Genomic DNA, 25,249 nt, shown 5'->3' on the forward strand with positions numbered 1-25,249 from the left:
CCCTTAGCACAGCTCAGATATTTCTGTTACTAGTAATTTGACACAATAGTGTGACACTAATCTAAATGGCCCTTTGCTTGCAATGTAAGATCTGATTTTTACCTAACAGATTATTAATATATCTCAACATTCTTTTTTTTTCTTTTTTAAATAAGGATGAAGTTAATCAAATCTTGGAAACAAACTTGTGGCTTCGGCATGTAAGTGTTAGCAATGATGGCTTGGTGGGTCCTCCAGTAATTCATCCTTATGGTTCATTCTGCTGCTTGGCAGATTAAACAAAGTTTAACACAATCTTAATGCAATATGTCATTTTGGGTCAGTATTATGGCCACAACACCTAGACCCCCATGTTTCTACTGAGCCAAAATGAGAAGACTATAAAACCCAGAGGTGATCTACGTTTAGTTGAGCATTGAAGGGTTCTGTGTGTTATATCCGATATACTGATGCTAAATATGGTTGCATTATAGTTTTGTTAAATGACCTAACTGCATATGCACAATCATCTGAATATTAACAGCAGTATCCAAAGCAGTATCCAAGCAGTATCCAAATTAAGTTTCCTTCCATTGCAGTTAGATTCCAATTGTCTTATTACATTACTAGTATATACCATATGCAAATCTATTCTCCAGGATGTAATTAGGAGAACAGTGCACTCTGTACACCACCCTCTAGAGGGCAGCATCCTTAACATCATGCATGACTCAGTTATAAAGTCTTTTTAATCATGATGTGGATTTAATCTGTCCCTTTTGGGATAGAAATACTAATTTGGCAATTAAATCCACATTATGATTAAAAAGACTTTATAACTGAGTCGTTCATGATGTTAAGGATGCTGCCCTCTAGAGGGTGGCGTACGGAGTGCACTGTTCTCTTAATTACATCTTGGAGAATAGATTTGCATATTTTTTATCCAGAATCCTTAGCGGAGCAGGAATGACTTGTAAGTCTCCGTACTGCCTATGTAGGCAAACACTCTCCCTGATGTGTACGATTATCCCCTGACCCTAGGATATGCCATAACAATGTGATCATTGTCGCCTGATCTCTGGTTTTAAAAACTATATTACTATGTTACGCTAGGTTCACACTAGTATTATTAATGTTTCTGTCCTTCAGGTCCACTTGGGGACCCGAAAAACGGAAACTCTATCCGCATGCGGAAACACTCGGTCCATACAAAATGTAATTGTTGGCTTATCTAGTCGATTTCCACCGATTTTATACTAAATTCAGCAGAGAGAAAAGTTCTACTTGCAGGACTTTACGCCGATTTTAAGTGGAATCAGGGACGGAGAACGTGAACGCTAGCGTGAGCCTAGCATTATATGCATTCTTCCTGCTCTTTACTGAGATTCAGGGAACTGCCATACAGACCCATTTCATACAATGTTGTATTACAAGTGTTGACATAACCAAGTAATATAGAATCTATTATTTTTTTTTAGATCTGGAATGATTATAAACTGAAGTGGAATCCTGTGGACTATGATGGGATTGAATTTATGCGTGTGCCGGCAGATAAGATTTGGAAACCTGACATTGTTTTGTATAATAAGTATGTAGTCTCTATTGATCTCTCTATTATTGATCACTATAAAGCAACCAGCTATAAGTTTATCTGTGGTTCTCTTCCTACAGTGCTGTTGGAGATTTTCAGGTTGAAGGAAAAACAAAGGCTTTACTTAAGTACAATGGTTTGATAACTTGGTCTCCACCAGCAATATTCAAGAGCTCTTGTCCAATGGATATAACATTTTTTCCATTTGACCATCAGAACTGTTCAATGAAATTTGGGTCTTGGTCATACGATAAGGCAAAAATTGATCTTTCCATCATTGGTTCTAAAGTTGACATGAAAGATTTTTGGGAGAACAGTGAATGGGAAATAGTAGATGCCTCTGGGTACAAACATGACATTAAATATAACTGCTGTGAAGAGATTTACACAGATATAACCTATTCGTTTTACATCAGACGGTTGCCTATGTTCTACACCATAAACCTAATTATGCCGTGCCTTTTTATTTCATTTTTAACCGTGCTAGTCTTCTATCTCCCATCGGACTGTGGCGAAAAAGTCACCCTCTGCATCTCAGTGTTGCTTTCCTTGACTGTGTTCTTGCTGGTTATCACAGAAACAATTCCATCTACTTCTCTTGTAATCCCACTTGTTGGAGAGTACCTTTTATTCACCATGATATTTGTAACATTATCTATTGTAGTAACAGTATTTGTACTCAATATCCATTATCGAACACCAACAACACATAAAATGCCCAGGTGGGTCAGAGATGTATTCCTAAAACGTCTCCCTAAGCTACTTATGATGAGGAAGACAATGGAGAAGAAAGATCGGCCATGCTCTAAGAGAACCAAGAAGAGAGCATATGGCAAGACAACAAAACTTGTGGACTCCCAGTGCAGAGATGTGGAAGTGTTTGAAGATGAAACATGTTATCATTGCATGAAGTCAAAAGAACAAAGTGCCAGAAGCCGGAGACGGCAACACCATGATTCATGTAATGCTATACAGCAGTCTCCTGCAGAAATCCGAGATGTTGTTGAGAGTATTCAGTTCATGGCAGAAAACATCAAGGATCATAATGAAAGAAAAGAGGTATAGTACACAAATAAGTCAGTTGATTTATGTTGTTCCTTACAATGTAATATGTTGTTTTGTTTTTTTTACCAGTTGATATTTATATAGTAATACAAGTCTATTTATTCAATCCAAGCTTAAGATAAGAGATAAGATAACCCTTTAATAGTCCCACAGTGGGGAAATTTCAGTATGTTACAGCAGCATAGTAATACAGATACAGGATAATACACAGTAATATATTACAGAAGTAGACACACATATGCTGAGAAGAGAAGATATACTAGGAGTCCATAGCAGCTAAGGAAGAGAAGAAAGAAAGAAGGAAGACTTTGTCGGAGTCGAATTGACTATATCTTGGATCAATCAGTCAGTCCAAATTAAAGAAGCTTAGTCGCGCGATTTTGCTAAATAATGACACAGAAATCAAGTCTGTTTCATCAGCTATCTGGATTGCTTCAGTGCCCAGGTCAACACACAGCAAGCTACTGACTCTTTATTACAAGTACACACACTTTTACAAAGGGTAGGTGGGATTAATGCATAGTTCAACAAAGCTTTGTCCAAAATCCTGAGTTGTCCAGCTTCTATTGGTTTCAGTCCTTTGATGTCCAGCCTTCCTTCGTCCACCCAGACGACCCCCCTTGCTGTAATTTGAAGACTTCTGCCACGAGACATGAAGGACAAGACAAAAACTCCATCTTAGATTCCAAACTCCTTTGTCTCAGATCTATGTAACCTTATTAAGGAAAAATTAGTATTTCGATAACAAACAGGCAATACAAAGTATAAGAATCTTGATTCATGTTCTCAGACTTGACATTCCCCCTAAATACTAATTTTTCCCTGAGCTTATGAACCCCCTGATCTGTTCCAATGTGCTTCGTCGTTCCACTTCACCTCTTACATGACAACTTATCCCTAGTAGATAAGCTCCCACTTAAAGGGCTTTCACATAGGAAGGTCAGATCCTAACTGTCCCTAAAGCAACTCCGTGTATTTTCGGGAGGAAACTGGACCATGAACATGCTTCTTTCCATCTCTCTAGTCTCGACCAACTTTACTACCGTCTGTGCCTCACTGGGCAAAGTATGTTTACGCTTAAACACCGTAACATGATTATTATGAGATATGACACCTGGTGCAGCTGCTCACCAGTGTCGGGCTTTATAGTCGCGCCCAAGATTCCCCCTTCTGGCTAAAGAACCTTGCTGCCCGGTCTTCAACCCGACTATAAAACTACCTTGCCCCCTATCTCTTTACACTCCTCCAGGGAATGTATAAGCCACTAACTGGCTTATCGGACTATAAGAGTCCAATGGACGTCTGTTTCCTGTCCTTCCTTGGACTAACAGCCCTGTCCAGTAATATGTTATGGCATGAAACGTAATACCTTTCCTAAATAAACAGACGGCTTCCAACTATCTCACTTCACTTAAACTTTCTCACTTACATCATCATACACCTTAATTGGCTCCATATCAGCCTCAAGTCTCATTGTCTAAATCCACAGCCTCGTTTATCATCCCCTTTAAACACGAGATTACACAGATTGATATCACTAAAAGGATCAGTCTCTATGTTGCATAAAACATAACAGGAACATAAGTGCAGATTCATCCAACAGTCCTTGATATTTCTCCTCTCAGGATCTCATATCTCATCTCTTTATCTCCATCCAATCTTTGGGTTTAGTTTATAAGTTCCTCCCACTGACTCAGACCCTGGAGGGAAGGGAAAAACTCAAGAATATAAATTAATCATATGTTTTTGATAATTCATCACATAGTCAGTCAGCACATCATATTACATCTGAGACAATTTTGAAAAACACAATCCAAATATAGGGCTAAGGCTAATTTCTCCTGTCTAGAACGTACCTTACAGAGAATACAAATACAAGTGACAAGTGATAAATACTTTCCAATGCACTGGGAACTGCATAGGGGTGTGAAACACTTATTATATACCCATAATATAACATAACATTTTCCTTATTACCCATATAGCAAGTTCCATTAGCACTTTGATGCTCTCAGGGAACTTACTCACACTACATCTTTCAGTAGCCGTCTATCTGCAGTTCCGTCTGTGGTGGTTTTCTTCACCAGATATGCCCCAGACCATCCTGAAGAGAAACAACTACACACAAGCACGTACTCATACCGTCTCACCTTTAGCAACAGCATATACTTAACCTGCAATCCCTGGAACAGGTACAAGGGCTTCAGGCCTGACTCTTTGGCCTAACGCATGCCATATGGGCTTACATATATATCTATATATATCTGACTGTAGTAATTCTAGATCCTGCAGCTGCCCATCCTCCGCTCACCAGGTCACACATGGCTACTAGAGATGAGCGAACACTAAAATGTTCGAGGTTCGAAATTCGATTCGAACAGCCGCTCAATGTTCGTGTGTTCGAACGGGTTTCGAACCCCATTATAGTCTATGGGGAACAGATACTCGTTAAGGGGGAAACCCAAATCCGTGTCTGGAGGGTCACCAAGTCCACTATGACACCCCAGGAAATGATGCCAACACCTCTGGAATGACACTGGGACAGCAGGGGAAGCATGTCTGGGGGCATCTAACACACCAAAGACCCTCTATTACCCCAACATCACAGCCTAACAACTACACACTTTACACACTCAATACCACCTCTCTGACAGTAGGAAAACACCTTGAAACATGTGTATTTGGCACTTGCAGTGAGGAGAGCTTGTCACCAGCAGTGAATTTGGCCCTTGTAGTAAGTTGAGGTTGGCACCAACATTTGTTTTGAAAATCAGGGTGGATTGAGCCTCTAACCAGCAGAGTTTGGGCAAATTCATGGTGGAGGGAGCCTCTAAAAACCCCAGTTTGGACCAATTCATGGTGGAGGGAGCCTCTAACCAGCCCAGTTTGGGCAAATTCATGGTGGAGGGAGCCTCTAAAAAACCCAGTTTGGACCAATTCATGGTGGAGGGAGCCTCTAACCAGCCCAGTTTGGGCAAATTCATGGTGGAGGGAGCCTCTAACCAGCCCAGTTTGGACCAATTAATGGTGGAGGGAGCCTCTAACCAGCCCAGTTTGGACCAATTAATGGTGGAGGGAGCCTCTAACCACCCCAGTTTGGACCAATTCATGGTGGAGGGAGCCTCTAACCAGCCCAGTTTGGACCAATTCATGGTGGAGGGAGCCTCTAAAAAACCCAGTTTGGACCAATTCATGGTGGAGGGAGCCTCTAAACAGCCCAGTTTGGGCAAATTCATGGTGGAGGGAGCCTCTAAAAAACCCAGTTTGGACCAATTCATGGTGGAGGGAGCCTCTAACCAGCCCAGTTTGGACCAATTAATGGTGGAGGGAGCCTCTAAACAGCCAAGTTTGGACCAATTCATGGTGGAGGGAGCCTCTAAAAAACCCAGTTTGGACCAATTCATGGTGGAGGGAGCCTCTAAACAGCCCAGTTTGGGCAAATTCATGGTGGAGGGAGCCTCTATAAAACCCAGTTTGGACCAATTCATGGTGGAGGGAGCCTCTAACCAGCCCAGTTTGGACCAATTAATGGTGGAGGGAGCCTCTAAACAGCCAAGTTTGGACCAATTCATGGTGGAGGGAGCCTCTAAAAACCCCAGTTTGGACCAATTCATGGTGGAGGGAGCCTCTAACCAGCCCAGTTTGGACCAATTAATGGTGGAGGGAGCCTCTAACCACCCCAGTTTGGACCAATTCATGGTGGAGGGAGCCTCTAAAAACCCCAGTTTGGACCAATTCATGGTGGAGGGAGCCTCTAACCAGCCCAGTTTGGGCAAATTCATGGTGGAGGGAGCCTCTAAACAGCCCAGTTTGGGCAAATTCATGGTGGAGGGAGCCTCTAACCAGCCCAGTTTGGACCAATTAATGGTGGAGGGAGCCTCTAACCAGCCCAGTTTGGACCAATTAATGGTGGAGGGAGCCTCTAACCACCCCAGTTTGGACCAATTCATGGTGGAGGGAGCCTCTAAAAACCCCAGTTTGGACCAATTCATGGTGGAGGGAGCCTCTAAAAACCCCAGTTTGGACCAATTCATGGTGGAGGGAGCCTCTAACCAGCCCAGTTTGGGCAAATTCATGGTGGAGGGAGCCTCTAAACAGCCCAGTTTGGGCAAATTCATGGTGGAGGGAGCCTCTAACCAGCCCAGTTTGGACCAATTAATGGTGGAGGGAGCCTCTAACCAGCCCAGTTTGGACCAATTAATGGTGGAGGGAGCCTCTAACCACCCCAGTTTGGACCAATTCATGGTGGAGGGAGCCTCTAAAAACCCCAGTTTGGACCAATTCATGGTGGAGGGAGCCTCTAAAAACCCCAGTTTGGACCAATTCATGGTGGAGGGAGCCTCTAACCAGCCCAGTGTGGGCAAATTCATGGTGGAGGGAGCCTCTAAACAGCCCAGTTTGGGCAAATTCATGGTGGAGGGAGCCTCTAACCAGCCCAGTTTGGACCAATTAATGGTGGAGGGAGCCTCTAACCAGCCCAGTTTGGACCAATTAATGGTGGAGGGAGCCTCTAACCACCCCAGTTTGGACCAATTCATGGTGGAGGGAGCCTCTAAAAACCCCAGTTTGGACCAATTCATGGTGGAGGGAGCCTCTAACCAGCCCAGTTTGGGCAAATTCATGGTGGAGGGAGCCTCTAAACAGCCCAGTTTGGGCAAATTCATGGTGGAGGGAGCCTCTAACCAGCCCAGTTTGGACCAATTAATGGTGGAGGGAGCCTCTAACCAGCCCAGTTTGGACCAATTAATGGTGGAGGGAGCCTCTAACCACCCCAGTTTGGACCAATTCATGGTGGAGGGAGCCTCTAAACAGCCAAGTTTGGACCAATTCATGGTGGAGGGAGCCTCTAAAAACCCCAGTTTGGACCAATTCATGGTGGAGGGAGCCTCTAACCAGCCCAGTTTGGGCAAATTCATGGTGGAGGGAGCCTCTAAACAGCCCAGTTTGGGCAAATTCATGGTGGAGGGAGCCTCTAACCAGCCCAGTTTGGACCAATTAATGGTGGAGGGAGCCTCTAACCAGCCCAGTTTGGACCAATTAATGGTGGAGGGAGCCTCTAACCAGCCCAGTTTGGACCAATTAATGGTGGAGGGAGCCTCTAACCACCCCAGTTTGGACCAATTCATGGTGGAGGGAGCCTCTAAAAAACCCAGTTTGGACCAATTCATGGTGGAGGGAGCCTCTAAACAGCCCAGTTTGGGCAAATTCATGGTGGAGGGAGCCTCTAAACAGCCCAGTTTGGGCAAATTCATGGTGGAGGGAGCCTCTAACCAGCCCAGTTTGGACCAATTAATGGTGGAGGGAGCCTCTAACCAGCCCAGTTTGGACCAATTCATGGTGGAGGGAGCCTCTAAACAGCCCAGTTTGGGCAAATTCATGGTGGAAGGAGCCTCTAACCAGCAGAGTTGTGGGAAAGCAGGGTGGAGGGAGCCTCTAACCAGCAGAGTTGGTGGAAATCAGGGTGGAGGGAGCCTCTAACCAGCAGAGTTGGGGGAAATCATGTTGGAGGGAGCCTAGTATTAGCAGAATTGTGCAACGCTTATGGTGGATGAGTATGAGGATGCGGAGGAATTGGAGAGGTTGAGTACAGACATGGAGTTTCATGTTGGGGTGCTTTACACAGGTGGGCACAAAAATGAAGGCTCTATCCAGTGGTGGTTCATTTTTATCAAAGTGAGCCGGTCGGCACTCTCAGCTGACAGACGGGTGCGCTTGTCAGTGATGATGCCACCGGCTGCACTGAACACCCTCTCAGATAGGACGCTGGCGGCAGGACAGGACAGCACCTCCAAGGCATATAGGGCAAGTTCAAGCCACAGGTCCAACTTCGACACCCAATACGTGTAGGGCGCAGAGGGGTCGGAGAGGACAGGGCTGTGGTCGGAAAGGTATTCCCGCAACATGCGCCTATACTTCTCACGCCTGGTGACACTAGGACCCTCCGTGGCGGCACTTTGGCGAGGGGGTGCCATCAAGGTGTCCCAGACCTTAGACAGTGTGCCCCTCGTTTGTGTGGACCGGTGAGAACTTGGTTGCCTACTGGAGGAACTGCCCTCCCTGCCGCCACTGTCACATGCTGGAAACATCTCCATCATATTCTGCACCAATTGCCTGTGGCAAGCATTGATGCGATTGGCCCTCCCCTCTACCGGAATAAAAGACGAGATGTTGTTTTTATACCGGGGGTCAAGGATAGCAAAGATCCAGTACTGGTTGTCCTCCATGATTTTGACAATACGCTTGTCGGTTGTAAAGCACCCCAACATGAACTCAGCCATGTCTGCCACAGTGTTAGTTGGCATGACTCCTCTGGCCCCACCGGAAAGTTCAATCTCCATTTCCTCCTCATCCTCCATGTCTACCCATCCGCGCTGCAACAATGGGACGATTCGAAGTTGCCCGGAAGCCTCCTGTATCACCATCACATCATCGGACAACTCTTCTTCCTCCTCCTCCTCCTCCTCCTCCTCCTCCATTAAACGCAGTGAAGCGGACAGATGTGTGGACCTACTCTCCAGCTGTGACGGATCGGATGCTATCCCTAACTCCTCTGTGTGATCTGAGTTATCCCTGATGTCAATCAGGGATTCTCTCAGAACACACAAGAGCGGGATTGTAAGGCTCACCATCGCATCCTCAGAGCTCACCCTCCTTGTGGACTCCTCAAAGACCCGTAGGATGTCACAAAGGTCTCTCATCCATGGCCACTCATGGATGTGAAACTGAGGCAGCTGACTTTGTGGCACCCTAGGGTTTTGTAGCTGGTATTCCATCAAAGGTCTCTGCTGCTCAACCACTCTATTCAACATCTGAAACGTTGAGTTCCAGCGTGTGGGGACGTCGCACAAAAGCCGGTGTTGTGGCACATGCAGGCGTTGCTGGAGAGATTTTAAGCTAGCAGCGGCTACTGTCGACTTGCGAAAGTGGGCGCACATGCGCCGCACTTTCACCAGTAGCTCTGGAACATTGGGGTAGCTCTTTAGGAAACGTTGCACCACTAGGTTGAAGACGTGGGCCAGGCATGGAACATGTTGGAGTCCGGCAAGCTCCAGAGCTGCTACCAGGTTCCGGCCGTTATCACAAACGACCATGCCTGGGCCCAGGTGCAGCGGCTCAAACCATATTGCCGTCTCATCGAGGAGGGCATCCCTCACCTCGGAGGCAGTGTGCTGTCTGTCCCCCAAGCTGATCAGCTTCAGCACAGCCTGCTGACGTCTACCAACGCCAGTGCTGCAACGTTTCCAACTCGTAGCTGGGGTCAATCTAACAGCGGAGGAGGAGGCGGTGGCGGAGGAGGAGGCGGTGGCGGAGGAGGAGGCGGTAGAGGAGGAGGAGGAGGGGGGTGTTCTTCTCGTGTCCCTGCCAGGAATGTTAGGCGGGGAGACGAGGTACACCGGGCCAGTTTGGGAAGCAGTCCCAGCCTCAACTACATTCACCCAGTGTGCCGTCAGTGAAATGTAGCGTCCCTGTCCGCATGCACTTGTCCACGCGTCGGTGGTCAAGTGGACCTTTGTGCAAAGCGCGGAACTAAGGGCCCGCCTGATGTTGAGTGACACGTGCTGGTGCAAGGCGGGGACGGCACACCGGGAGAAGTAGTGACGGCTAGGGACGGCATAGCGAGGTGCCGCAGTTGCCATCAGGTCCAGGAAGGCGGGAGTTTCAACAAGCCGGAACGCCAACATCTCCTGGGCCAGCAGTTTAGCGATGTTGGCGTTCAAGGCTTGCGCGTGTGGGTGGTTAGCAGTGTATTTCTGCCGCCGCTCCAATGTCTGAGAGATGGTGGGTTGTTGTAAAGAAACGCCTGATGGTGCCTTTGATGGTGCAGGAGAAGGAGATAAGACAGGACCAGGGGAGGATGAGGTAGAAGTCAACAAAGTGGCGGAGGCAGATGAAGTGGTGTCCTGGCTCGTCCTCTGGAGTGCATCGCCAGCACAGTCAGCAGTGGCAGTGGCAGAGGCAGAGGCAGAGGCAGTGGCAGTGGCGTGAACGGCAGGCGGCCTTTGTCCTGCCGTTGCTGCCTGCCACTGATTCCAGTGCTTGGATTCCAAATGACGGCGCATTGAAGTGGTGGACAGGTTGCTCTTCTCAGAGCCCCTAATCAATTTCGAGAGGCAAATTGTGCAGACAACACTATATCTGTCCTCGGCGCATTCCTTGAAAAAACTCCACACCTTCGAGAAACGTGCCCTCGAGGTGGGAGTTTTTCGAGGCTGGGTACGAACTGGAACATCTTGGGAGATTCCGGGTGTGGCCTGGCTTCGCCTAAGCTGCTGACCTCTGCCTCTGCCTCTAGCTACCCTTTTTGGTGCTGCACCTGCCTCAACATCCACACTACTTTCCCCGCTTGACATCCCCCCTGTCCAGGTCGGGTCAGTGTCCTCATCATCCACCACTTCCTCTTCCAACTCCTGTCTCATCTCCTCCTCCCGCACAATGCGCCAGTCAACTGGATGCCCTGACGGCAACTGCGTCACATCATCGTCGATGAGGGTGGGTTGCTGGTCATCCACCACCAAATCGAACGGAGATGGAGGAGACTCTAGTGTTTGAGCATCTGGACACAGATGCTCCTCTGTTAGGTTCGTGGAATCGTGACGTGGAGAGGCAGGTTGAGGGACAATGAAAGGAGCGGAGAACAGCTCTGGGGAGCAGGGACAGTTTGGGTTATTGTTCTGTAAAGCTTCGGAATTTTGGGAGGAAGGAAGACAAGACTGTTGGGTAATAGGAGGAGAGGAGGCAGAGTCTGACTGGCTGCTGGACAATGTGCTGTAAGCGTTCTCTGACAGCCATTGCAAGACCTGTTCCTGGTTCTCGGGCCTACTAAGGTTTGTACCCTGCAGTTTAGTTAATGTGGCAAGCAACCCTGGCACTGTGGAGTGGCGCAATGCTTGCTGCCCCACAGGAGTAGGCACGGGACGCCCTGTGGCTTCACTGCTACCTTGCTCCCCAGAACCATTCCCCCGACCTCGCCCACGGCCTCGTCCACGTCCCTTTCCGGGAGCCTTGCGCATTTTGAATTCCTAGTTAGAAATTGGCACTGTATACCAGTAGTAAAAATTGTGGGTGCACGTAACCCCAATATATTCTTTGAATTACCAGTCAGACACTGGCACTATATGGCAGTAGCAAGAAATGAGGGTATTTGTATTCCCAATATATTCTTTGAATTCCCAGTCAGACAATGGCACTGTATACCAGTAGTAAAAATTGTGGGTGCACGTAACCCCAATATATTCTTTGAATTCCCAGTCAGACACTGGCACTATATGGCAGTAGCAAGAAATGAGGGTATTTGTATTCCCAATATATTCTTTGAATTCCCAGTCAGACAATGGCACTGTATACCAGTAGTAAAAATTGTGGGTGCACGTAACCCCAATATATTCTTTGAATTCCCAGTCAGAAACTGGCACTATATGGCAGTAGCAAGAAATGAGGGTATTTGTATTCCCAATATATTCTTTGAATTCCCAGTCAGACAATGGCACTGTATACCAGTAGTAAAAATTGTGGGTGCACGTAACCCCAATATATTCTTTGAATTACCAGTCAGAAACTGGCACTATATGGCAGTAGCAAGAAATGAGGGTATTTATAACCCCAATATATTCTTTGAATTCCCAGTCAGACAATGGCACTGTATACCAGTAGTAAAAATTGTGGGTGCACGTAACCCCAATATATTCTTTGAATTACCAGTCAGAAACTGGCACTATATGGCAGTAGCAAGAAATGAGGGTATTTATAACCCCAATATACTCTTTGAATTCCCAGTCAGACAATGGCACTGTATACCAGTAGTAAAAATTGTGGGTGCACGTAACCCCAATATATTCTTTGAATTCCCAGTCAGAAACTGGCACTATATGGCAGTAGCAAGAAATGAGGGTATTTGTATTCCCAATATATTCTTTGAATTCCCAGTCAGACAATGGCACTGTATACCAGTAGTAAAAATTGTGGGTGCACGTAACCCCAATATATTCTTTGAATTACCAGTCAGACACTGGCACTATATGGCAGTAGCAAGAAATGAGGGTATTTGTATTCCCAATATATTCTTTGAATTCCCAGTCAGACAATGGCACTGTATACCAGTAGTAAAAATTGTGGGTGCACGTAACCCCAATATATTCTTTGAATTCCCAGTCAGACACTGGCACTATATGGCAGTAGCAAGAAATGAGGGTATTTGTATTCCCAATATATTCTTTGAATTCCCAGTCAGACAATGGCACTGTATACCAGTAGTAAAAATTGTGGGTGCACGTAACCCCAATATATTCTTTGAATTCCCAGTCAGACACTGGCACTATATGGCAGTAGCAAGAAATGAGGGTATTTGTATTCCCAATATATTCTTTGAATTCCCAGTCAGACAATGGCACTGTATACCAGTAGTAAAAATTGTGGGTGCACGTAACCCCAATATATTCTTTGAATTCCCAGTCAGACACTGGCACTATATGGCAGTAGCAAGAAATGAGGGTATTTGTATTCCCAATATATTCTTTGAATTCCCAGTCAGACAATGGCACTGTATACCAGTAGTAAAAATTGTGGGTGCACGTAACCCCAATATATTCTTTGAATTCCCAGTCAGAAACTGGCACTATATGGCAGTAGCAAGAAATGAGGGTATTTGTATTCCCAATATATTCTTTGAATTCCCAGTCAGACAATGGCACTGTATACCAGTAGTAAAAATTGTGGGTGCACGTAACCCCAATATATTCTTTGAATTACCAGTCAGAAACTGGCACTATATGGCAGTAGCAAGAAATGAGGGTATTTATAACCCCAATATATTCTTTGAATTCCCAGTCAGACAATGGCACTGTATACCAGTAGTAAAAATTGTGGGTGCACGTAACCCCAATATATTCTTTGAATTACCAGTCAGAAACTGGCACTATATGGCAGTAGCAAGAAATGAGGGTATTTATAACCCCAATATACTCTTTGAATTCCCAGTCAGACAATGGCACTGTATACCAGTAGTAAAAATTGTGGGTGCACGTAACCCCAATATATTCTTTGAATTCCCAGTCAGAAACTGGCACTATATGGCAGTAGCAAGAAATGAGGGTATTTGTATTCCCAATATATTCTTTGAATTCCCAGTCAGACAATGGCACTGTATACCAGTAGTAAAAATTGTGGGTGCACGTAACCCCAATATATTCTTTGAATTACCAGTCAGACACTGGCACTATATGGCAGTAGCAAGAAATGAGGGTATTTGTATTCCCAATATATTCTTTGAATTCCCAGTCAGACAATGGCACTGTATACCAGTAGTAAAAATTGTGGGTGCACGTAACCCCAATATATTCTTTGAATTCCCAGTCAGACACTGGCACTATATGGCAGTAGCAAGAAATGAGGGTATTTGTATTCCCAATATATTCTTTGAATTCCCAGTCAGACAATGGCACTGTATACCAGTAGTAAAAATTGTGGGTGCACGTAACCCCAATATATTCTTTGAATTCCCAGTCAGACACTGGCACTATATGGCAGTAGCAAGAAATGAGGGTATTTGTATTCCCAATATATTCTTTGAATTCCCAGTCAGACAATGGCACTGTATACCAGTAGTAAAAATTGTGGGTGCACGTAACCCCAATATATTCTTTGAATTACCAGTCAGACACTGGCACTATATGGCAGTAGCAAGAAATGAGGGTATTTGTATTCCCAATATATTCTTTGAATTCCCAGTCAGACAATGGCACTGTATACCAGTAGTAAAAATTGTGGGTGCACGTAACCCCAATATATTCTTTGAATTCCCAGTCAGACACTGGCACTATATGGCAGTAGCAAGAAATGAGGGTATTTGTATTCCCAATATATTCTTTGAATTCCCAGTCAGACAATGGCACTGTATACCAGTAGTAAAAATTGTGGGTGCACGTAACCCCAATATATTCTTTGAATTACCAGTCAGACACTGGCACTATATGGCAGTAGCAAGAAATGAGGGTATTTGTATTCCCAATATATTCTTTGAATTCCCAGTCAGACAATGGCACTGTATACCAGTAGTAAAAATTGTGGGTGCACGTAACCCCAATATATTCTTTGAATTCCCAGTCAGACACTGGCACTATATGGCAGTAGCAAGAAATGAGGGTATTTGTATTCCCAATATATTCTTTGAATTCCCAGTCAGACAATGGCACTGTATACCAGTAGTAAAAATTGTGGGTGCACGTAACCCCAATATATTCTTTGAATTACCAGTCAGACACTGGCACTATATGGCAGTAGCAAGAAATGAGGGTATTTGTATTCCCAATATATTCTTTGAATTCCCAGTCAGACAATGGCACTGTATACCAGTAGTAAAAATTGTGGGTGCACGTAACCCCAATATATTCTTTGAATTACCAGTCAGACACTGGCACTATATGGCAGTAGCAAGAAATGAGGGTATTTGTATTCCCAATATATTCTTTGAATTCCCAGTCAGACAATGGCACTGTATACCAGTAGTAAAAATTGTGGGTGCACGTAACCCCAATATATTCTTTGAATTCCCAGTCAGACACTGGCACTATATGGCAGTAGCAAGAAATGAGGGTATTTGTATTCCCAATATATTCTTTGAATTCCCAGTCAGACAATGGCACTGTATACCAGTAGTAAAAATTGTGGGTGCACGTAACCCCAATATATTCTTTGAATTCCCAGTCAGACACTGGCACTATATGGCAGTAGCAAGAAATGAGGGTATTTGTATTCCCAATATATTCTTTGAATTCCCAGTCAGACAATGGCACTGTATACCAGTAGTAAAAATTGTGGGTGCACGTAACCCCAATATATTCTTTGAATTCCCAGTCAGACACTGGCACTATATGGCAGTAGCAAGAAATGAGGGTATTTGTATTCCCAATATATTCTTTGAATTCCCAGTCAGACAATGGCACTGTATACCAGTAGTAAAAATTGTGGGTGCACGTAACCCCAATATATTCTTTGAATTACCAGTCAGAAACTGGCACTATATGGCAGTAGCAAGAAATGAGGGTATTTGTATTCCCAATATATTCTTTGAATTCCCAGTCAGACAATGGCACTGTATACCAGTAGTAAAAATTGTGGGTGTATATAGCCCCAATTCTATTGCTAGGGGACTTGCAGGGTATTTCTGGGGTGAAGGTGGGGGGGCACACCGTTGGAACGGGTATCGGGGTATATATCGGGTATACGGGAATACACTGACAGTGTATTCCATTCAGGATCCTGGGAAAGCTGGGTTGCGGCGATTGAGCCCGTCAGTGCCACGTTACACTGACAAGCTTCTCCCTGGAATTTAGCTCTTACAAGAGCTGTTGGTTGTCTTCTCCTTCCTATCCTAGCCTGTCCCTGCCTACCCAGAATCTAAGCCCTAGCTAGCTGGACGGAAACCTCCGTCCTCGGTGAATTGCAAGCTCAGAATGACGCGAAGCTGGGCGTCGCTGTTCTTTTAAATTAGAGGTCACATGTTTTCGGCAGCCAATGGGTTTTGCCTACTTTTTTCAACGTCACCGGTGTCGTAGTTCCTGTCCCACCTACCCTGCGCTGTTATTGGAGCAAAAAAGGCGCCAGGGAAGGTGGGAGGGGAATCGAGTAATGGCGCACTTTACCACGCGGTGTTCGATTCGATTCGAACATGCCGAACAGCCTAATATCCGATCGAACATGAGTTCGATAGAACACTGTTCGCTCATCTCTAATGGCTACTTCTAAACAGTGCACTTGATAAGAAGCTGCTTATGCCATAAATGGGGACAATGTTCTCAGTACATACTCTCTTACCACCAGACACCAGGCCTTGTACATCCTCTTACCAAGTCTCCTTTCCTCCTGGACCATTTTCGGTGCATCAGTGTCGTAAAACCTGAAAAGAGAGCTAAAAAGGGTTTGGGTGACCCCTGTAGTTACATGTCCCCTAGGCTTATGCAGCTGGGCTAATGGCAGTGTCTGCCCACATGTTACCCTACTTTCTTTCATATCAGCCTTGGTGTGTGGCCATAACTTCTGACTATACCCACCTGTGTGGGGGCAGCAGCAACCGCAGGGTCTCCATCACACAAAAAGTTCTTGCCCTCCAGATCGGACCATAATTCTACTATATCAAACACCTACCCTCAGACATTGTACCATGTTCCAGTGATGGCTTCAAGTTCAGCTGAGACCCGTGGAGTCCCATAATAGGTCTCCTTATGCTTGGTTTACCTCATATACGGGGACTGTGGCATATCTGATGCAGGATCCACCATCTTTCCCAAATAAAGAAACATCAATTCTGCAAAGAACTCAAAAAGTCAAAGTTAACAATAGGTTCATCATTCAAATAACCAACAGTCTCTTGTAACATACAAAGAAAATACTTGTACATTTCAGTTACTCCCCCCTTGAACCTATTGTTAACAGCTACAAACAGTAATAAACAGGATGGGGCGTGCTGGAAAACAAATAATTTTACAAACAACCTCAGGGCCTAATAGTTAACCAGTTAGAAGTGACTTGTAAAGCAGGGTGGAAAGGTTACATTAGGAACCATAGAGAAAACACACTACAGCCACTGTTATCTCTGTCTGCAAGCAGCTTCACAGCCCACATGGCTGTACCCCCCTCCCTCTGACGTCTGTGTGTGAGTAGGACTACAGGATTCAGCAAGCATGCACACTTCTTAAAGGAACAGAAACACATTCATACAATCTCATTAGCAGAGAAGGCAGAAACACTGAACAAAGGATCACATCAGTCTCCAGATCACATAACACAATTACACACAAAGAACATTACACAGCAGATATAAAGGTGGCTTCTAATTCACCTAGTATAGAACAAAATAAGTTTCCTCTCTTTACTTTTTAAAACCAAAACATCATTACAAAAATAATCTGTGCTACATCTTTTTATCAATCAGTACACACACACACACACACACACACATGTTGCTTTTTTGTGTTTTTAAATTTCAAAACCTGGGACACCTTTTTAAATTTTCTGGGGAACAATCCTGATTTATAGAAGCATGGTTCATCACAAAAGAACACAGAATGTAACAGAGTATACTGTGTACGTCTGGGAGGGTCCAGTGTTAAAATAAAAGATGGCGTTGAAACACCAGGGCGACACCCTTCCTCCTGCATTCCATTGTGGAACAATGACACCAAATCCTTAATGGCGGATAGTGAATGTTTACACAGTATAGGTGTGGATATATATACACTGCTAAGACAAAGAAAGGTGTGATTAGCATAATTAACATAACAGGACACAATATAAAGTTACAACACAAGTTTAACACACAACCATTGAACATAGACACATAAACAAAATCAGAATATCCTTTGTTCCCTGAACTCTTGCACAAAAATTTCAACTTGGGATAAAACCCCAACTTGTGGATTGCGGAGGCGACGAAAGGGGAGTGGCCAGTTCCCCCTGCGTGATCTCCCATACCCATGCTATAAAGATTCAAAACTTTTCACTATCATTTTTTTTTTCTCTTTTCTTTCAGATGCAACAGTTTAAATGACAATAACAGACAAACAGAATATAATCATGTCATAGCAAACCCCACTTTATAATCACCACAAATGTTCAGAACCTCTTAAACTATACTTGAAGTTACCATAATTTACCAGACTTTTACAATTTTCTTTACTAGATCCCAACCAAAGTTTAAACGTATAATCCTCTAAACATCATAATAGTGGTATACAGTGCGGTCTTTTATAGCTGAACTTGTCACTGGTTTTACAAGGATTCACATTCAACTTCCAAAAATCCCTCTCTTGCTATAGCACACGCCTCTAAACCATGCTGTGAACATTCCATTGTCTCTTACTACGCCTCTGGGACTGACTACAACTTCACGTGCTGTTAACCTTTTCATTGCCTGTAACATGCTGCTTGCCTGCTCTTTCCACAATAAAATCATGGGGGTTATTCATGTCCCTCAGGGACAGGCACTTTTGACTTTTGAAACATGGACCATATACATTCTCAACTTTCAGATTCAATCCATCTACTGAGAATCCTGACTGATTGAGCCACATGGGACAGGAAAACAGCAATGCGTGGTTCTTAAAACTGCCAGAAGAAAGGCCCAGAAAACCCTGTCCCTTCTGGGGTTCAGACAAATAACCCGTCATAACTATCACATGTACTAACCGCCATTTTCTGATTCACAAGTGAGAATACATATATACAATATAAGTAAACTCACCGTGATCAGCTGAGATTCCGGACTCTCTTCGGAAAATGATGGCTTTCAATGTAATAATCCGCGCGGGTCAGAAGCCTCTCTGGGTTTACATCAAAGCAGTTTCCCGGGTTTCGGCACCAAATGTCAGAGTCGAATTGACTATATCTTGGATCAATCAGTTAGTCCAAATTAAAGAAGCTTAGTCGCGCGATTTTGCTAAATAATGACACAGAAATCAAGTCTGTTTCATCAGCTAGCTGGATTGCTTCAGTGCCCAGGTCAACACACAGCAAGCTACTGACTCTTTATTACAAGTACACACACTTTTACAAAGGGTAGGTGGGATTAATGCATAGTTCAACAAAGCTTTGTCCAAAATCCTGAGTTGTCCAGCTTCTATTGGTTTCAGTCCTTTGATGTCCAGCCTTCCTTCGTCCACCCAGACGACCCCCCTTGCTGTAATTTGAAGACTTCTGCCATGAGACATGAAGGACAAGACAAAAACTCCATCTTAGATTCCAAACTCCTTTGTCTCAGATCTATGTAACCTTATTAAGGAAAAATTAGTATTTCGATAACAAACAGGCAATACAAAGTATAAGAATCTTGATTCATGTTCTCAGACTTGACAACTTCATAATCATAATCATTAGTTTTCTGTACGGAGTGATCTTCGATTGGTCTGATGTAGATTGTACAGCCTGATCGCGCTTGGAAGGAAGGACTTGCGATAGCGCTCCTTCTCACACTTGGGGTGAAGCAGACGGTCACTTACAGTGCTGCCAAGTGCCATAAAGGGGGGCACACTAGACCTAATATTCACCCGCCTCTGCTCCATATGCAACCTCTCTAACTCTCCATCCACGCTCTCTGACCACAACCTGCTGACATTCTTTGCCCTCTCCTCTCCAATAGACACCCCAACCTCTAAACCAACACGCGCCCGCAGGAACCTCAACCGCCTTGACACCTGCACCCTCTCAGACTCTCTCCTACCACTCGCTGACATATCCTCAAACCAGGACACAGATGCCGCTGCTGCCTTCTATAATACCACCATTACCTCAGCCCTTGATTCTATGGCCCCCCACACATACACCAGAGCCCAATCGATCAATAGACAACCCTGGCACACTGACCTGACTAAAAAACTGAGACATGCCTCGCGGGTTGCAGAATGCCTCTGGAAGAAAAGCCACTCCCAGGAAGACTTCCTCAGTTACAAAGAGGCAGTTCTCTCATTTAAGAATGCACTCATCTCTTCAAAGCAGGTCTACTTCACCACACTCATATCTGCACTCTCTCGCAACCCCAAACAGCTATTCTCCACCTTCAACTCCCTCCTCCGTCCTCCCGCCCCCCCTCCGACATCACTTATCTCAGCTAACGACTTTGCCGCTTACTTTAAAACTAAAATTGACACCATCAGAGACAGTCTCACCCTACTCCCCCGACAACCCCTCTACCCAACTACTTACTGTTCCTCATCCCTGACCTGTTTCTCCCCCATAACTGACGAAAAACTCTCCTCCCTAATCTCCAAATCCCACCTCACCTCCTGCTTGCTCGACCCGATCCAGTCACATCTCATCCCCAAACTCGCTGAAGTCATTACTCCAGCCCTAACCCATCTCTTCAATCTATCCCTAACCAATGGATCCTTCCCCTCAGCCTTCAAACACGCCACTGTCACTCCTATACTTAAGAAACCGTCCCTCGACCCATCCTCTCCTGCCAACTATCGTCCCATCTCACTGCTCCCGTACACCTCAAAACTTCTTGAGCAGCATGTCCACTCCGAACTCTCCTCCTATTTCTCATCCAACCTGCTCTTTGACAGACTTCAGTCAGGCTTCAGACCCCAGCACTCCACTGAAACTGCCCTAACAAAAGTCACTAATGACCTGCTAACTGCCAAAGCCAAGCGCCATTACTCTGTCCTCCTCCTCCTCGACCTCTCCTCTGCCTTTGACACAGTTGACCACTCCCTCCTGTTAGAAATTCTCTCATCCCTTGGTATCTCAGACTTGGCCCATTCCTGGATCTCCTCATACCTCACCGACCGCACATTCAGCGTCTCCCACTCGCATACCACCTCCTCACCTCGCCCTCTCTCTGTAGGTGTCCCCCAGGGCTCCGTCCTAGGACCCCTCCTGTTCTCCATCTACACCCTTGGCCTTGGCCAACTCATAGAATCTCATGGCTTTCAGTACCACTGCTATGACGATGACACCCAAATCTACATCTCTGGACCAGACATTACCTCCCTGCTGGCCAGAATTCCAGATTGTTTAGCGGCCATAGCCTCCTTCCTCTCCTCCCGCTTTCTCAAACTCAACATGGAGAAAACAGAGTTTATCATCTTCAGCCCATCCTGTATGGCCCCTCCACCTGACCCATCTATCAAAGTTAATGGAACCACAATTACCCCTGTCCCACAGGCCCGATGCCTTAGGGTAACCCTGGACTCTGACCTATCCTTCAAGTCACATATTCAAGCCCTCAACACCTCCTGCCGCCTCCAGCTCAAGAACATCCACCGAATTCGCCCCTTCCTCACCCAGGAAACTACCAAGATGCTCGTCCAGGCCCTCATAATCTCCCGCCTAGACTACTGTAACACTCTTCTCCATGGACTCCCAGCTAACACCCTCGCCCCCCTCCAGTCCACCTTAAACTGCGCTGCTCGCTTAATCCACCTCACCCCCGATCTTCATCGGCTGCTTTCCTCTGCCAGTCCCTCCACTGGCTACCTATAGCCCAGCAAATTGAGTTCAAGCTACTAACGTTAACATACAAAGCCATCCACAACCTGACCCCTCCATATATCTCTGAACTAATCTCCCGCTACCTGCCCACACGTAACCTCAGATCCTCCAATGACCTCCTGCTCCGCTCTGCTCTCATCCACTCCTCACACAACCGTCTCCAAGATTTCTCTCGTGCATCCCCCATACTCTGGAACTCCTTACCATGACACATAAGACTGACCCCCACAATCACAGGCTTCAAGAAGGCCCTGAAGACTCACCTATTCAGGAAGGCCTACAACCTCCAATAACACTATCACCGCACTGCCATCTGTACAGTCTCCCCCTCTCCTTCTGTCTGTACCCCCCTTCCCTGATAGATTGTAAGCCCTCGCGGGCAGGGCCCTCTACCCCATTGTGCCAGTCGGTCATTGTTAGTATTATATCTACCTGTATATTCTGTGTATTGTATGTAACCCCCATATGTTACAGATTTCGCTACGGTTTTTAGAGCCAAGGTCAAGAGTGGATTTAACAAAAAGGAAATGTCTACGTGTGTCTGCGCTGCATATGTTTTCACCTATAGAAATGAGTCTATTCAGGGATCTTTGAAAACGGTCAAAAATAGGATATGGTCAAAAATGGACGTGTAAATTCATCCACAGTCTATCAGTGTTCCTAAAACCGGTCATGCGACAGCTGTTATTAAAACTGATGTTTTCCAGTGTCGTGTGTGGCCTTATCATTTCTTTCTTTTTTTTTTCAGGAAGAAGATGACTGGAAGTATGTAGCTATGGTCATTGACAGAGTGTTTCTCTGGGTCTTCATAATTCTGTGTGTTTTAGGGACCACTGGGTTATTTTTGCAGCCAATGATAGATGGGAAAAAAACATAGAGGTTTTCAGGACGGCATCAACATAAATAATGTATATTCAGTTAAGTCTCATACATTAACACCAAGTTCTTTAGAAGTACACCAGCACACCAAACAAAACCTTAGTAAGCATAGTAAAGGACCTCTTACATGCAGGGTTGGCTGTCAATGGACATAAGAGCAGCTGGAATGCAAAAGGCTTCTGATATTGAAGCAAATACACTCAGTGACAAAAAATAACACACTAAGAAGCAGCTGAATTAAACTGTCTATGTATGAATGTAAAGAGGATATACTGTATGTATACGGAAAGGATAAGTTTATTAGGAAAAACTGTACAGCTGAAAAGAGGCTGATGTACCCTGCTGGGTCGCCTATAGACTGGATACAAGATGAGATATGATTGGGAATTGAGGTGTATAAGGGCATATTTGCCCACAAATGTTGCAGCTGGGCCTTTAGATCCTGCACACTCATAGGTTGCCAACGTAGACATCTCAGTCTAATAAATGCTCGATTGGCGATGAATCTTGCTTTTGGGCAGGCCAAGGAAGTGTTGCAATCTGGTGCAGACATTATTGAGAAACCCTTGCTTTGTAGGAGACATATTATCCTGCTGAAAAATGTCAGTTGAAAGCCCTGGCATGAGACACAATACATAAAGCTGCAGGATGTCCCGTATATATCGCTGAGCTGTTAGTATTGTTCCTATCACTACTAGGGCTGACTGACTGGTATACAATGACTTCCCAAATTATCACACCAGAAGTTGGGACAGTGTGTCCTTCCACAGCAAAGGCAAGATGAAGCACTCGGCATGAGGTCTCCATACTGTAAAGTGACCAATATTTGATCCCATACAGAACCTGGATTTATTGCTAAAGATGATTCGGTACCACTTGTTCGGAGTCCAGGTTTTTTGTTCTAGACTCCAAAGTAAACACTACGATGATGGCTGACTGTCAATTAGAGGACATGTAATGGGCGCTATGATCTGGGCAGAGACAGGTGTGTGTAATGAAGGTGCCATCTGTATCTGGATGGTGGACAAGGAAATTGGGAACTGCTCATGCCCATCAGCAGATTAAACCATCCCCCTACCAATGGTTGGTAATGATTTACATATCTGCCAGAGGAGAATCTGACATTTCTGTTTGGATGAGTTTTTTTTGCCAACGAGTGTATTTATAGATCCTTTAAATAACTAGTAAGTAAGTACAAGGAACAATATATTCATATATAGATTCATATAGCTAACTATTGTTATATAAACAATCTTTGGATTCAGATTTGTTTATTAGAACACTTTAGAAAAATTGTACTTTTTACATGAAGCAAAAAAATTTAATAGATCTTAGTGTAAAAGAACACGTCATATTAATAATTTTTTAATGAAAGTTTCAGTCAATTTGTTTCCTGTAATTTTAACCATGTGCCAACTGTTTAAATGAAATAAAACATCTATTTTTTCCCATTTTGCTGTGAATATTGTTGTCTTCATTACACTTTCATAGAAATAGTCACCTAGAAATCAATCTTAAGCCAGGACCCCACATGGCATGAACAACAAATCCCATTCACAAATTACAGAAAAATATGCGCAGCGAAATGCTGCGTTTTCCAAAACCTTTACGGTTTTCAAATGGAAACATTGGTCAATTATGCCTACAGAAACACTGGCGGTTTCCCTTTAGGTATAGTGTAAGCAGAGGAAAAGTCTGCGGACTTTCTGCGAAAGTGCTACGGGAAAAAAACACACTTTGTTTCCGCAGTGATTTTTCCCACAGCGCTATTTTGCTGCAGCCTGATATGTGAGGCTTTAACCTTAATGGGACTTTTTGTTAAATCAAGAATCTGATGTATGTTTCCATCAGAACCATCTTTGCAAGAGGAGATTAAGAGTTTCTTTTTGGTCAGAAGAGGGGCATTATTAAAGGGGTTATCACAAGGATCCTATCTATACTGCTTGATAAAGTGGATGTAAGACTTTTCCTAAATACACTGCTTCAGCAAAACTGCATTGTCCACTATATTACTTTATTCAATTCATTGTTGACACAGCCCTTGACTTATCTGGTCAAAAGTCAAGTGATGTATCTGCTGCTCTCAGGGGGGAGGGAGGAGGGACTAAGTGCACAGGAGCGAGCCTGTGTCTGTAGCTATTCCTGTGTAGGGGGATAGTTTACATTTTGAGGGGAAGGGGCCGCCAATACAGACCCGGTATCCGCTGTAATAGAGAGGCGGATGCTGGGGAGGGTTAGATGCCAGCACAGGTGCCGGGGCCTGCAACATCGCTGCCCTGCATGAAGCCAGCAGCGACAGGAGCGATGCTGCTATTCCGGAGGGGAGCGCAGAGGAGCGGAATAGCAGCATCTCTCTTGCCGCTGCTGGCTTCATGCAGGGCAGGAGCGTAGCGATGTCGCAGGCACCTGTGTTGGCGTCTAACCCTCCCCGGCATCCGCCTTTCTATTACAGCGGATGTTGGGTCTGTATTGTGAAGGCTGGGGAACTGACTGGTCTCACCAATGCCTAGCTGCATCGGGAGCGCGCACGCAGGGCCAGCGGCATAGAAGCGACGTCATCTTGCCGCTGGCTTTGCCTATGTAACCTCGCCCACCGATGATGCAACAAAGCAGGAAGAAAGAAGATTTTACAGCAGCGAAGACTGGTGAGTATGCAACATGGAATACCGCTTTAGTGGGAGCCTTGGCTGGACAACAATGCCTATTGTAAATGTATGTTTACAGTCTATCAGCTACTTGGCAGACAAATATTGC

The 25,249-nt window shown here is 45.0% G+C and overlaps 1 protein-coding gene across 2 annotated transcripts in view; it reads left to right on the plus strand.

Annotated features, from left to right (window-relative positions):
- The window catches only part of CHRNA6 (cholinergic receptor nicotinic alpha 6 subunit), a 38,897-nt gene extending 16,191 nt beyond the window's left edge, over positions 1-22,706 (plus strand). Inside the window, exons 3-6 of one of the 2 annotated variants that reach the window (XM_075284392.1) lie at positions 156-200; positions 1,458-1,567; positions 1,651-2,629; positions 22,365-22,706. In XM_075284392.1, coding sequence (XP_075140493.1) covers positions 156-200; positions 1,458-1,567; positions 1,651-2,629; positions 22,365-22,493 — 1,263 coding nt within the window. In that variant the 3' untranslated portion in view covers positions 22,494-22,706. The remainder of the gene's footprint in view (positions 1-155; positions 201-1,457; positions 1,568-1,650; positions 2,630-22,364) is intronic. The other variant, XM_075284400.1, reaches the window with a different exon arrangement.
- The last annotated feature ends 2,543 nt before the right edge of the window (positions 22,707-25,249 follow it).

Source organism: Leptodactylus fuscus, chromosome 1 (assembly GCF_031893055.1).
Source record: "Leptodactylus fuscus isolate aLepFus1 chromosome 1, aLepFus1.hap2, whole genome shotgun sequence".
Taxonomy (NCBI): Eukaryota; Metazoa; Chordata; class Amphibia; order Anura; family Leptodactylidae; genus Leptodactylus; species Leptodactylus fuscus.